This window comes from Oncorhynchus gorbuscha, linkage group LG20 (assembly GCF_021184085.1).
Source record: "Oncorhynchus gorbuscha isolate QuinsamMale2020 ecotype Even-year linkage group LG20, OgorEven_v1.0, whole genome shotgun sequence".
Classification (NCBI taxonomy): domain Eukaryota; kingdom Metazoa; phylum Chordata; class Actinopteri; order Salmoniformes; family Salmonidae; genus Oncorhynchus; species Oncorhynchus gorbuscha.
The window spans coordinates 11,238,668-11,253,529 of record NC_060192.1 but is presented as its reverse complement, the minus strand read 5'-3'; the positions used below and the strand labels follow the sequence as shown (position 1 = coordinate 11,253,529).

General features: G+C 45.2%; 1 protein-coding gene across 4 annotated transcripts in view; it reads left to right on the top strand.

Annotated features, from left to right (window-relative positions):
- LOC124007055 (rho guanine nucleotide exchange factor 28-like) overlaps positions 1–14,862 on the top strand; it is a 109,970-nt gene that overhangs the window by 77,627 nt on the left and 17,481 nt on the right. For all 4 annotated transcript variants that reach the window (XM_046317325.1, XM_046317324.1, XM_046317327.1 and 1 more), the window contains 10 exons: positions 112–229; positions 531–785; positions 944–1,020; positions 1,294–1,472; positions 1,584–1,675; positions 1,922–2,107; positions 2,280–2,530; positions 5,437–5,484; positions 9,314–9,502; positions 9,731–10,033. In XM_046317325.1, coding sequence (XP_046173281.1) covers positions 112–229; positions 531–785; positions 944–1,020; positions 1,294–1,472; positions 1,584–1,675; positions 1,922–2,107; positions 2,280–2,530; positions 5,437–5,484; positions 9,314–9,502; positions 9,731–10,033 — 1,698 coding nt within the window. The remainder of the gene's footprint in view (positions 1–111; positions 230–530; positions 786–943; positions 1,021–1,293; positions 1,473–1,583; positions 1,676–1,921; positions 2,108–2,279; positions 2,531–5,436; positions 5,485–9,313; positions 9,503–9,730; positions 10,034–14,862) is intronic.

The following is a 14,862-nucleotide window of genomic DNA, read 5'->3' as shown; positions in this document are numbered from 1 at the left end:
GTAGTGTATCTTGAGAAGACATCTGGAGAAATGATCTGTCCTAACAAGTTAAATTGTCTTAAATATTCCACTTGTGACTAATTATTCACTGTTGATTGTGTGTTTCTATAGCAACAAAGTAATAACTATTTGGTGCGGAGGAGAGAGATCCCAGAATGCATCTTGTTGGTGACCCAGAGGATAACTAAGTACCCTGTTCTGTTGGAGAGGATTCTACAGTACACCCAGGGTTAGTCTGTCTGCCTTTCTCTGCTCTGCTGCCCACTGCTGTTAGGATCAGATAAATAAAATCAAATCGTGATAACACGACCAGGCTCGTTTTTTGTTGGACAGGTGGTCTTAACATACAGCTCAGCTATCAGTGATAATATACAGCAGTTACAGTAAGATATTCCATGAAACATTTGTTGTATTTGAAATATAACTTCCATACTGACATGGGGCTGGTAACCGGATGTATAGTTTTGATCCTACTACTCCAATGTGCCTGAATATTTTCTCTCTCTCTCTCCTCTCTCTCCCTCTCTCAGAGGACAGTGAGGAGCACAGGGACCTCTCCAGAGCTCTGGTTTTGATCAAGGAGGTGATCGCGGCTGTAGACCTGAGGGTCAGTGAGTTTGAGCAGGGTCAGAGGTTACAGGACGTCCTAAACCGGATGGACAACCGTAGTGCTGCCAAACTGAAGAACGGACACACCTTTAGGAAGCAGGATGTTCTGGTGCCAGGCCGGACCCTCAAACACCAGGGCCTGTTACTGTGGAAGACCGCCACCGGACGACTCAAAGGTCCGAGGCACTGATCTATCAATCAATTAATCAACCAATCAGTCAATCAATCAACAGATCAAGCAATACATGAATCAGTCAATCAGTTTCACACTAATGATAATATTGATTAGGGATTGCATTGTTCACAATTGCTTTGCTGTCTCTGATCTCTGCAGATGTCCTGGCTCTCCTTCTCACCGACACACTGATCTTCCTACAGGAGAAAGACCAGAAGTTCATATTCGCTGCTGTGGTATGTCTGTGAAATGGTCTCGTGACATTTGATGTTTATGGAGTAAGACAAAATAAACTCTACCGTTCAATTCAGTTCCTTTGGACTCGGTCTGATCGCTTTGGGCTGCTGCTCTCCACTTTATTATATCGGAGGGGTTGGGGAAAAAAAGCATCCTGGATGAACTAATAATGTATATCGGATCATATATAGGGGATTGAGACTCAAAAAGACATGTCAATGTCTACATCCTCCCATACTGTCTCATCCTCCCATACTGTCTGTGCTCCTCAGGACCAGAAGCCCCCAGTAATCTCTCTGCAGAAGCTGATTGTCAGGGAGGTAGCCAATGAGGAGAGAGGGATGTTTCTGATCAGTGCATCGGCCGCGGGTCCAGAGATGTACGAGGTCCACACCTCCTCGAAAGACGAACGCAACACCTGGATGAGACACATCCGAGAGGCTGTGGAGAGGTCAGTAAGGGGGTGTGGGAAGGGTGTAAGTGTGTGTGTGCATACGTGTGTACGAGTGAGTGAGTGTGTGTATGCTTATCGCTGTCTGCTTGTCTGTCTGTCTCTATCCAGCTGTCCAGAGGATGAGGAGGAGAACACCAGTGAATCAGAGGAGGAGAGAAGAGCATCTGAAGCCAGAGCCCAGAAGATACATAGACTACAGGGTAATATGCTACCGTATATTCATAGCTTTCAAATAGCTTGTCTGCAATGATCCTTTCACTTTGATTAGCCCACATTTCCTATAGTGTTGTCAAGTAGTGTGTGTTTGTGGATTGTGGGTGCATGAAGAAATCATTTCTATGTTGATTGTGTAATACTGACTGTAAAGTGCTATTTGTGTATCACTGACTGCTTGATTCTGTGTGTCAATTGTACAAGAATGGCTTTATGTTGCGTTTATCTATCAGAGAACCTGTCCAGTCAGGACCATCAGATATGTTCTACTCTGGAGGAGAAGCTACAGATCTATGCTGATCTGTCTGCCCTGAGGGGCGGCACCCAGGAACAGCACCCTGAGCCACGCTTACTGGTCCAGCCACACCCAGAGGAGGTGCCCCGGGCTGCAGTACTGCTCACTACCGCACTACGAGAGGGTCAGACGATACACAACACTTTTAGCCTCACTGACCATTGTTAGCATCATGTACATGTTGTCCATTTCCTGTTGTAGAGTGTCCAATGTCTTTGTCTGTCTGTGGGTATTTTTGTCTACAGTAAATTCTCTCTCTCCCTCTCTAACCACCCATCTCCTCTCTCCTTATCCAGCTGAGAACCTGAGGACCACTCTGTCCTCCAGGACCTGTTCTCCCTCCAGCCTCTGCAGCCCTCACAGGGACCCCCTGTCCCACCCTGTGTCCTCAGCCAACCCTCCTACCCCCATGGACAACCCCACAGACGGTGAAGCCTCACCTGGGGACCCTGATACCAGGGACGGAGAGTGGTCAGCCTCCCAGGGCCTCATACTACAGTCCCTGACTCAATCCCACACTGGGGACACTAATAATATCAACCTTAAGGTAGGTCTTCTATACAAGGTTGTGTTTTCTACCATAGATATTGAACTCTGGTCCCAGTAACTGTCAGTCTAATACGTTAGCCATAACACCAAGTGGCTCAAATAAAAATGGGATTTGTAGTTGTAGTCATAAGCTTATTGTAGTCTTTAGCTGCTGAGGTGTATGTCAGTCTGAGTTCATATTGGCCTTGGCTTCTCACCTTCCCCCACTTTCTTATGGTGGTGCAACATTGTTTAAATAATTTAACACCATCTATTAGAATTTCATTTCAGCCTTAATGTGCTAAATTATTAATATCTTAATATAGGGAAAGTCAATTTAGCTCTCAAATGTACCATCTCATTAAAAATAGATGGACAATAATATCCCAATTTCCTCAGCCACATTTGTGCTACCGTTAGCATCTTGTCCTGGCTGTGAGGTGAATGACTATGATAAAATAGAGCAATATTGACTGAATGTAGTGTAATGTAGTGTATAGAGCAGGGGTACTCAACTTTTACCCGACGAGGTCCGGAGCCTGCTGGTTTTCTGTTCTACCTGATAATTACTTGCACACACCTGGTGTCCCAGGTCTAAATCAGTCCCTGATTAAAAAGGTCCAGAGTTGAGTTTGCAAGGTATAGAATCTTCAAATTCAAATCTGGACCTTCCCCTCTAATCAGGGACTGCTTTAGACCTACTGGGACACCAGGTGTGCGCAATTAATTAACAGGTAAATCAGAAAACCAGTAGTCCTCAAGACCGCATAGGGTAAGATTTGAATACCCCTGGTATAGAGCAATGCAATGTACAGCACGTGTCAATCTCATTCCACCGAGGGTTTAGTGTCTAGGTTTTCGCTCCTCCCTTGGACTTGATTGATGAATTAAGGTCACTGATTAGTAAGGAACACCCCTCACCTGGTTGTCTAGGTCTTAACTGAAAGGAAAAAACAAAAACCAGCAGACAATAGGGCCTCCATGGAATGAGTTTGACACCCCTGGTGTACAGATTCTGTGCACAGACACTACCAGACCACAAAGTGGCGCTATATACTTACATGACCACATAGACTTCTCAGACAAATCTCTTTAGAAAATGTGCCATGTGATAAGAGGAGAAGATACTATACTCTCACCACTACACTCTAGTCTAGTCTAGTCCGGGAATAAGACCGTATTGGCTGGCTTCAACTGATATGGGTATACAGTAGTAGTAGGAGACTAAAACTCCCTTGCCCATCTACTGTAGAAGTTGTTCATCTTCAGATACCAACACAACTGAAATAGAACCAGGACATGTACTCCTTAACAGTTTTTCATAGAAGGAATATCATTTGTGACGTGATTAAGTCATCTACAGTGGCTTGCGAAAGTACTCATCCCACTTGGCATTTTTCTTATTTTGTTGCCTTACAACCTGGAATTAAAATGTATTTTTGGGGTGTTTGTATAATTTGATTTACAGAACATGCCTACCACTTTGATGATGCAAAATATGTTTTCTTATGAAACAAACAAGCGTACATAACTATTCACCCCCCCAAAGTAAGTATTGTGTAGAGGTACCTTTTTCAGCAATTACAGCTGCAAGTCTCTTGGGGTATGTCTCTATAAACTTGGCACATCTAGTCACTGGGATTTCTGCCTATTCTTCAAGGCAAAACTGCTCCAGCTCCTTCAAGTTGGATGGGTTCCACTGGTGTACAGCAATCTTTAAGTCATACCACAGATTCTCAATTGGAATGAGGTCTGGGCTGTGACTAGGCAATTCCAAGACATTTAAATGTTTCCCATTAAACCATTAGTGTTGCTTTAGCATTATGCTTAGGGTAATGGTCCTGATGGAAGGTGAACCTCTGTCCCAGTCTCAAATCTCTGGAAGAATGAAACAGGTTTCCCACAAAAATGTCCCTGTATTTAGTGCCACCCATCATTCCTTCAATTCTGACCAATTTCTCAGTCCCTGTCGATGAAAAACCTCCCCACAGCACCAGAGATGGTGTTCTCAGGGTGATGAGAGGTGTTGGGTATGCGTCAGACATAGAGTTTTCCTTGATGCCAAAAAGCTCAATTTTAGTCTCATCTGACCAGAGTACTTTCTTCCGTATGTTTGGAGAGTCTCCCACATGCCTTTTGGCGAACACCAAACGTGTTTGATTATTTTTTTCTTTAAGAAATGGCTTTTGTCTGACCACTCTTCAATAAAGCCCAGCTCTGTGGAGTGTACAGCTTAAAGTGGTCCTATGGACAGATACTCCAATCTCTGCTGTGGAGCTTTGCAGCTTCTTCAGGGTTATATTTGGTCTCTTTGTTGCCTCTCTGATTAATGCCCTCCTTGCCTGGTCCGTGAGTTTTGGTGGGCGGCCCTCTCTTGGCAGGTTTGTTGTGGTGCCACACTCTTTCCATTTTTTAATAATGGATTTAATGGTGCTTCATTGGATGTTCAAAGTTTATGATATTTTTTTAGAACCCAACCCTGATCTGTACTTCTCCACTATTTTGTCCCTGACCTGTTTGGAGATCTACTTGGTCTTCATTTTGCTGCTTGCTTGGTTGTGCCCCTTGCTTAGTGGTGGGCCTTTCAGAACAGGTACAGGTACATATACTGAGATCATGTGACCGATCATGTGACACACTAATTATGTTAAGGTAATTGGTTGCATCAGATATTATTTAGGGGCTTCATAGCAAAGGGGGTGAATACATACGCATGCACCACTTTTATGTTTAAAAAAATATATATATAATTTTTTGAATTTCTTTCATTTCACTTCACCAATTTGGACTATTTTGTGTATGTCCATTACATGTAATGCAACAAAATAGGAAAAATGCAAATGGGGATGAATACTTTTGCAAGGCACTGTACCAACATGGGAGACTGACTGTTAGTCGTGTGTTGAATGTCTTCTTCAATGACAGGTGGCTCAGAGTGTCCAGAGCTTGACCCAGTTGCTCTACAGTCTGCAGGTGAGCTCATCCCACACAAACACACAAACTCTCTCATACACACACACACACACACACACACACACACACACACACACACACACACACACACACACACACACACACACACACACACACACACACACACACACACACACACACACACACACACACACACACACACACACACACACACACACACACACTTTCTATCTATGTATCTATCTCAGTCACTCATTTCCATTTCCCACAAAGATCAATTGTGTTCTCAAATAAAATATAATCTAATTGTATTTGTCACATGTACCGAACTGGTGTAGTCTTTACCGTGAAATGCTTGGTTACAAGCCCTTCCCAACGATGCAGAGTTAGAAAATAAAATGGGAACACCAGAGGAATAAAATGCAGTACAGGGAGCACCAGTAGCAGATCAATGTGCAGGTATGAGGTATTTGAGGTAGATATCTACATGAAGGCAGGGTAAAGTGACTTGGCTTCCCCATAGATAATAATAAAGAACAGAGTAGCCACAAAAGTGTGTGTGTGTGAGTGTGCATGTGTTTGTGTAAGTAGTGTATGTGTGTGGGTTGCAACCCCCCCCCCCACCGTACCCCTTTTTGCCCCAATTCGTCGGGGCATAGACTTTACAGGGTGTCGAAAGCATTCCACAAGGATGCTGGCCATGTTGACTCCGAAGCTCCCCACAGTTGTGTCAAGTTGGCTGGACGGCCTTTAGGCGGTGGACCATTATTGATACACACGGGAAACTGTTGAGCATGAAAAATCCAGCAGCGTTGCAGTTCTTGACATAAACCGGTGAGCCTGGCACCTACTACCATACCCCGTTAAAGGCACTTAAATATTGCGTCTTGTCTATTCACCCTCTGGATGGCACACACACACAATCTAAGTCTCAATTGTCTCAAGGCTTAACAATCCTTCTTTAACCTGTCTCCTCCCCGTCATCTACACTGATTAAAGTGGATTTAACAAGTGATATCAATAATGGATCATAGCCTTCACCTGGATTCACCTGGTCAGTTTATGTCATGGAAAGAGCAGGTGTTCTTAATGTTTGTATACTCAGTGTATATAAGCTCAGCAAAAAAAGAAACGTCCCTTTTTCAGGACCCTGTCTTTCAAAGATAATTAGTAAAAATCCAAATAACTTCACAAATCTTCATTGTAAATGGTTTAAATACTGTTTCCCATGCTTGTTCAATGAACCATAAACAATTAATGAACGTGCACCTGTGGAAAGGTCGTTAAGACACTAACAGCTTACGGACGGTAATTAAGGTCACAGTTATGAAAACTTAGGACACTAAAGAGGCCTTTCTACTGACTCTGAAAAACACCAAAAGAAAGATGCACAGGGTCCCTGCTCTTCTGCGTGAAGGTGCCTTAGGCATGCTGCAAGGAGGCATGAGGACTGCAGATGTGGCCAGGGCAATAAATTGCAATGTCCGTACTGTGAGACGCCTAAGACAACGCTACAGGGAGACAAGACGGACAGCTGATCGTCCTCGCAGTGGCAGACCACGTGTAACAACACCTGCACATGATCGGTACATCCAAACATCAGGATGGCAACAACAACTGCTCGAGTTACACCAGGAATGCACAATCCCTCCATCAGTGCTCAGACTGTCCACAATAGGATGAGGGAGGCTGGACTGAGGGCTTGTAAATGTAGGCCTGTTGTAAAGCAGGTCCTTACCAGACACCACCGGCAATAACGTCGCCTATGGGCACAAACCCATCGTCGCTGGACCAGACAGGACTGGCAAAAAGTGCTCTTCTCTGGCGAGTCGCAGCTTTTTCTCACCAGGGGTGATGGTTGGATTCGTGCTTATGAGCATTACACCGAGGCCTGTACTCTGGAGCGGGATCGATTTGGAGGTGGAGGGTCCGTCGTGGTCTGGGGCAGTGTGTCACAGCATCATCGGCCTGAGCTTGTTGTCATTGCAGTTAATCTCAACGCCATGCGTTACAGGGAAGACATTATCCTCCCTTATGTGGTACCCTTCCTGCAGGCTCATCCTGACATGACCCTCCAGCATGGCAATGCCACCAACCCCTGAGGGGCCCCAGTGTTGAGGATCAACGGGGCAGATGTGTTGTTGCCTACTTGTAACACCTGGGGGCGGCCCGTCAGGAAATCCAGGATCCAGTTGCAGAGGGAGGTGTTCAGTTCCAGGATCCTTAGCTTAGTGATGAGCTTTGTGGGCACTATGGTGTTGAACGCTGAGCTGTAGTCGATGAATAGCATTCTCACTTCGGTGTTCCTTTTGTCCAGATGGGAAATGGCAGTGCGGTGTGCGATTGAGATTGGGTCATCTGTGGATCTCTTGGGGCAGTATGCGAGTTGGAGTGGGTCTAGGGTTTTTGGCATGATGGTGTTGATGTTAGCCATGACCAGAATTTCAAAGCACTTCATGGCTACTGACGTGAGTGCTATGGGGTGGTAATAATTTAAACAGGTTACCTTTGCTTTGTGGGCACAGGAAAAATGGTGGTTTGTTTGAAAAGTTGGTATTACAGACTCGGCCAGGATGAGGTTGAAAATGTCAGTGAAGACACTTGCCAGGAGCATATACCCACATGTGTGATTGAAAGATGAACTAAGGTCCACACTCCAATCCAGTTGTTGGTGGTAATGCACCTTATAGTTGGTTGCCAACCACCATATAATGTCTAAAGAAGAAGCCTGAAAGAGGAGAGATTACTAGAAACAAACTCGGTTTACCCTTCTATCTGTGGATTAATTGTCGGAGTTGAGGACCTTGTGCATTTCAGGTGAAATAACAACCCAATGTTTATATCCCAGGACAAATTAGCTAGCAACAGCAAGCTAACTAGCTAAATTGCCATAATGGTTTAATGCTTTTCGACCTATCCCCAAATTAAAATAGTTGGTTCAGAGTTTGTTTTGATATTTCAACCTACGCGTCCTGATTGCGTCCGGTGTGCAGGGACAAAGTCAACATGTTTGGACGCACGCGCATAAGCGGTCTGGTCAGCATTTTATATTCCTTCAAGTGAGCATAAAATGCATTTAGCTCGTTTGGGAGTTCTAGATCGCTGGGCTAATCATGGCTGGGTTTCTTTTTGTAATCTGTTATCGTCTGCACGCACTGCGACGAGCGTCAGCGCCGGTGTAATATCATTCCACCTTCGTCCTATATTGTCCTATTTTAGTGACATGCACAGGTTGAAGGCTTAGTGTGTGTGTGTGTGTGTGTGTGTGTGTGTGTGTGTGTGTGTGTGTGTGTGTGTGTGTGTGTGTGTGTGTGTGTGTGTGTGTGTGTGTGTGTGTGTGTGTGTGTGTGTGTGTGTGTGTGTGTGTGTGCGCGCGCGTCTGGCTGCACAACAGCTTCTATAAACAGATAGAACAATCAGCTGGATTGTCTGAATCTTGAACCGCCAGATAGTAAATAAGCGGCTAGAGAGAGGACCCCAATTATCCTATTCTAAGTGGAAGTAAGAACAGAGGATAGGCTTTTATCTTGAACTGCACAGGGGAGCATGTGATATGTAGATGGAGTCTATTCTGTTTGGTCTGTTACAGTATGTGTTTTTTGTATTAGTAGGTTAATGTGAAGTGGGTGTGTGTGTGTGTTAATCTAACATGTAGCTAAGCCTTTCAAGTAAATACACTAATGATCAATGTTAAACAGTGTTGACTGACCCATTTGGTATTCAAATCACCTGCTCCTATTGCCCCCATTCACCTTGGCTTGGAGCAACTCGTAGTCAGCCACAGTTGGACCAGTTTGGAGTCGTTCAGTCAGCCAGCCAGCTAGTCAGCTTGTCACGTTATCATCACATTTTCGTCTCCCCTCTACAGGCAGCGGTAACCATCCAAGACAGTTTCTACGAGGTACAGAAGCTCCTCCTCCGTGAAAGTGACCGCTCCGGCCCCTGCCCGCTGAGGCCACACCCCCCGTGTCTCCAGGAGCAGGAGAAGTATCGTAACCAGGAGAAGCGCCGTGAGGAGGTGGCAGCAGCGGTGCGGTTACAGGGTCAGCTGCGCCAGGTAGGGGTTGCTAGCTCCGATTAACTTTTTGATTTGCATTTTTGTCCTTGAAATGGATAAGTAAGCAAGCATCCATCTATTATGCGCTCATACCACTTATTATATTTTTCTTGGAAAACTCATATTGATTTGTGAAAAATAACCATATTTGGACTATTGATCCATTAATTGGCCCTAGCAACTATCAACCAGTTGATTCTGAAAAACAAATATATTCCTGCTCTCCAGGAGAGGCAGCGGTGGGAGAGGGAGTGCCAGCTGCGCCACAGCCAACAGGGGGAGCTGGAGAGCAGGCTAGAGGAGAGGGAGAGACAGTGTCACCTGGAGGCTGAGAGGCTGAAGCAGGAGTGGGAAGAGCTCGAAGAGCAGCTGGGAGAGTACCAGCAGAGCCTGGAGAGGCTGAGGGAGGGCCAGAGAAGCGTGGGGAAGGAGAGGGAGAGGCTGGAGACCCAGCAGAAGCTGCTGCAGAGCTGGAGACACAGCCGACAGAGGAGCCTGCCTGTCATGGTCATACCGCTGGATGGTCATCAGGTGTGTGTGAGGGGGTTAGTGTGTGTGTGTGTGTGTGTGTGTGAGTGATGATGACTTCAGGTATCTCACAGAAGGCCCCCTAGCCTGTAGCTACTAACCACTGCATGAGAGTGTGAATAAGAGATCCTGAGCATGTGGTTTCCATGTGTTTTATACCGTTCCATTCATTCCATTCCAGCTATTACAATGAGCCCGTCCTCCTATATCTCCTCCCAACAGCCTCCTCTGGTGTACGTATACTGTAAGTGTGTGTATATGTGTGTGTGAACCAAGGGCATGTTTCACCCTGGGTAAGTAGTGCATTAATGAGAAGTGCCTTTCTCCCAGGACAAAGTATTGCCAGCAGCCAGAGCTACGGTGGCCTACTCAGTCAAACAGACAATTCAATCCAGCCATTGATATACGACCTGTGGTAATGAGAGGAATTTTAGCGGCATCCGTCTCGGCGCTCAGCAGGTCCGTTCGCTAATAAACATCTTAATGATTGATGATAATTAAACCACTGTGAATAAAAGCTCCAATTACAAAATATTTAAAAGCAGAGGCACTCAAATCCTGCAAACCAATCAATCCTCTCCAGAAAAACTTTAATTATTCATATCGATGCTTTGTTTGAAAAGCAAGTTGAGCGTGCCTGCAGTGAAATATGCCCCCGAGCTGAGAGGAGAGGCAGGAAGAGAGGGAGAAGGGGAGAGGTGGCAAAAGGAGAGAGAAAGAAAGAGGCAGGCAGAGGGCATTATTCTCCAATAAGGAGAAGTGTTCCTGTACCCTGCCCTCTGCCTGCCTCTCGACAGGACCTTGTATGCTAAAACCAATGACCTCATGAATTTACCCTCTAGGCCTCAGTGGGCTTGTGTTGTGATGTTCAGCAGGTGCTATTATTCAATGAGTAGAGAGTGGAATGGAGGGGGTCTCATATGCGTGTCACTCTCCTCTTTCTCTCTCATTTACGTACTTCTCTTCTGTATGCTATATCCAGGCTAGGTAAGATGTTCTCCTGCTCCATTCATTTGATCTGTGTCAGGAGTAATTAGCAGTCCACCACTAACATGCGTGATAGGAGTAGAGAGTCACGGCAGGCTTATCTATATGGAAGCAGTGCACTCTCGGGCTACATCCCAAACAGCAACCTATTCCCCATGGTCCCTGGTCAAAAGTAGGGCACTATGACGGGAATAGGGTGCCATTTGGGATCAGTCTGAGTGTTTCCCTGCTGATCTGTATGGAGGCGGGGCTCACATTTAGCCCCAGGCAGTGGGTGAGATGGTCAGGGGGTCAGAGACCGATCCAGTGACTTCTACCGACCCTCCCTCCTCAGATCCTCTCTGATGAGATGGCCTCTCTGGAAGGAGGGTGTTTACACCACCTTGCCAAGAAGAGGGAACCCAGCTCAGCAGTGATCTGGATATGATTTACTGTATACATTTTTTAAATATATTTTTTTATTTTACCTTTATTTAACTAGGCAAGTCAGTTCAGAACAAATTCTTATTTTCAATTACGGCCTAGGTACAGTGGGTTAACCTATTAAGGGGCAGAACGACAGATTTGTACCTTGTCAGCTCGGGGATTTGAACTTGCAACCTTTCGGTTACTAGTTCAACACTCTAACCACTTAGGCTACCCTGCTGCCCCAGGCGGGGTGGCATACTTAACATAAATCACACTGAAAATATGGCTTAAATCTCTCAAATATGATTTTGGATGATAGTTCTGTTTTTGGATAAACTGTGGATAAACCATTAGTGTAAAATAGCCACTGTGGCTACTTTACTATCCCAGATGTGTAGCAATGGTTATGCTGTTGACTCCAGCAAAAATTTTCTTAGTGAAAAATCAAATCAAACTTTGTTTGCCACATGTGCCGAATACAACAAGTGTAGACTTTACCGTGAAATGCTTACTTACAAGCCCTTAACCAACAGTGCAGTTCAAGAAGAAGAAAATATTTACCAAGTAGGCTAAAATAAAAAGTAATAATAAAAAGTAACACAATAAGATTAACAATAACATGGCTTTATACAGGGGGCACCGGTACCGAGTCAGTGTGCAGGGGTACAGGCTAGTTGAGGTCATCTGTACATGTAGGTGGGGACAAAGTGACCATACATAGGTAACAAACAAACAGTGAGTAGCATCAGTGTACAAGAGGGGGGGGGGGTCTCAATGTAAATTGTCCGTTGGCGATTTTCATTAATTGTTCAGCAGTCTAATGGCTTGGGGGTAGAAGCTGTTCAGGTGCCTTTTGGTCCTAGACGTGGTGCTCCGGTACCGTTTGCTGTGCGGTAGCAGAAAAAACTATAACTTGTCTATAACTTGGGTGACTGGAGTCTTGGGCTTTACTTTTTATTTTGTTTTTATTTCACCTTTATTTAATCAGGTAGGCCAGTTGAGAAAAAGTTCTCATTTACAACTGTAACCTGGCCAAGATAAAGCAAAGCAGTGCGACAAAAACAACAACACAGAGTTACACATAAACAAACGTACAGTCAAAAACACAATAGAACATTTTATCTTCAGTGTGTGTAAATGGAGACGATTAGGGAGGTAAGGCAATAAATAGCCCATAGAGGCAAAATAATACAAATGTAACCTTAACACTGGAGTAATAGATGTGCAGATGATGATGTGCAAGTAGAGATACTGGGGTGCAAAAGAGCAAGATAAATAACAATATGGGGATGAGGTAGTTGGGTTTGCTATTTACAGATTGGCTGTGTACAGGTACAGTGATCAATAAGCTGCTCTGACAGCTGATGCTTAATGTTAGAGAGGGAGATATGAGTCTCCAGCTTCAGTGATTTTTGCAATTGCAGCAGAGAACTGGAAGAAAAGGTGGCCAAAGGAAGTGTTGGCTTTGGGGATGACAAGTGAAATATACCTGCTGGAGCGTGTGCTACGTGTGGGTGTTGCTACGGTGACCAGTGAGCTGAGATAAGGCGGGACTTTACCTAGCAAAGACTTATAGATGACCTGGAGCCAGTGGGTTTTGCGATGAATATGTAGCAAGGACCAGCCAACGAGAGCATACCGGTCGCAGCGGTGGGTAGTATATGGGGCTTTGGTGACAAAATGGATGGCACTGTGATAGACTGCATCCAGTTTGCAGAGTGTTGGAGGCTATTTTGTAAATGACATCGCCGAAGTCAAGGATCAGTAGGTTAGTAAGTTTTACTAGAGTATGTTTGGCAGCATGAGTGAAGGAGGCTTTGTTGCGAAATAGGAAGCCGATTCTAGATGTAATTTTGGGTTGGAGATGCTTAATGTGAGTCTGGAAGGAGAGTTTACAGTCTAACCAGACACCTAGGTAATCGAAGTTGTCCACATATTCTAAGTCAGAGCCGTCCACAGTAGTGATGCTAGGCGGGCGGGCAGGTGCAGGCAGCAATCGGTTGAAGAGCATGCATTTAGTTTTACTAGCATTTAAATGCAGTTGGAGGCCATGGAAGGAGTGTTGTATGGCATTGAAGTTCGTTTGGAGGTTTGTTAACACAGTGTCCAAAGAAGGGCCAGATGTATACAGAATGGTGTCGTCTGCGTAGAGGTGGATCAGAGAATCGCCAGCAGCAAGAGCAACATCATTGATGTTTACAGAGAAGAGAATCGGCCCGAGAATTGAACACTGTGGCACCCCCATAGAGACTGCCAGAGGTCCGGACAATAGGCCTTCCTATTTGACACAAAGAACTCTATCTGAGAAGTATTTGGTGAACCAGGCGAGGCAGTCATTTGAGAAACCAAGGCTATTGAGTCTGCCGATGAGAGTGCAGTGATTGACAGAGTCAAAAGCCTTGGCCAGGTCGATGAAGATGGTTGCACAGTACTGTCTTTTATCAATGGCGGTTATGATATCGTTTAGGACTTTGAGCATGGCTGAGGTGCACCCATGACCAGCTGGGAAACCGGATTGCATAGTGGAGAAGGTACAGTGGGATTCGAAATGGTCGGTGATCTGTTTGTTAACTTGGCATTCGAAGGTTTTAGAAAAGCAGGGCAGGATGGATATTGGTCTTTAACAGTTTGGATCTAGAGTGTCTCCCCCTTTGAAGAGGGCGACGACCGTGGCAGCTTACCAAGCTTTGGGGATCTCAGATGATACAGGCTAGCAATAGGGGTTGCAACAATTTCAACAGGCTAGTAATGGGGGTTGCAACAATTTCGGCAGATGATTTTAGAAAGAGAGGGTCCAGATTATTTAGCCTGACTGATTTTTAGGGATCCAGATTTTACAGCTCTTTCTGAACATCAGCTGTCTGGATTTGGGTGAAGGAGAAGCGGGGGAGGGGGGCTTGGGCAAGATGCTGCAGAGGTGCAGGGCAGTTGACCTAGGGTAGGGGTAGCCAGGTGGAAAGCATGGACAGAAAAATGCTTATTGAAATGAGCGATTATTGTAGATTTATCGGTGGTGACAGTGGATGCCTGGTTGCCTCAATGCAGTGGGCAACTGGGAGGAGGTGCTCTTATCCTCCATGGATTTTACAGTGTCCGTAAACTTTTTGGAATTAGTGCTACAGGATATACATTTATTGAAAAAGCTAGTCTTTGATTTCCTAACTAACTGTGTATATTGTTTCCTGACTTCCCTGAAAAGTTGCATATCGCGGGGGCTATTCGATGCTGATGCAGAACGCCACAGGGTGTTTTTGTGCTGGTCAAGGGCAGTCATGTCTGGGGTTAACCAGGGGCTATATCTGTTCTTAGTTCTACATTTTTGGGGCAATGGGGCATGCTTAATTAAGATGGTGAGGAAAGCACTTTTTAAAGAACAACCAGGCATACTCTACTGACGGGATGAGGTCAATATCCTTCCAGGATACCTGGGCCAGGTC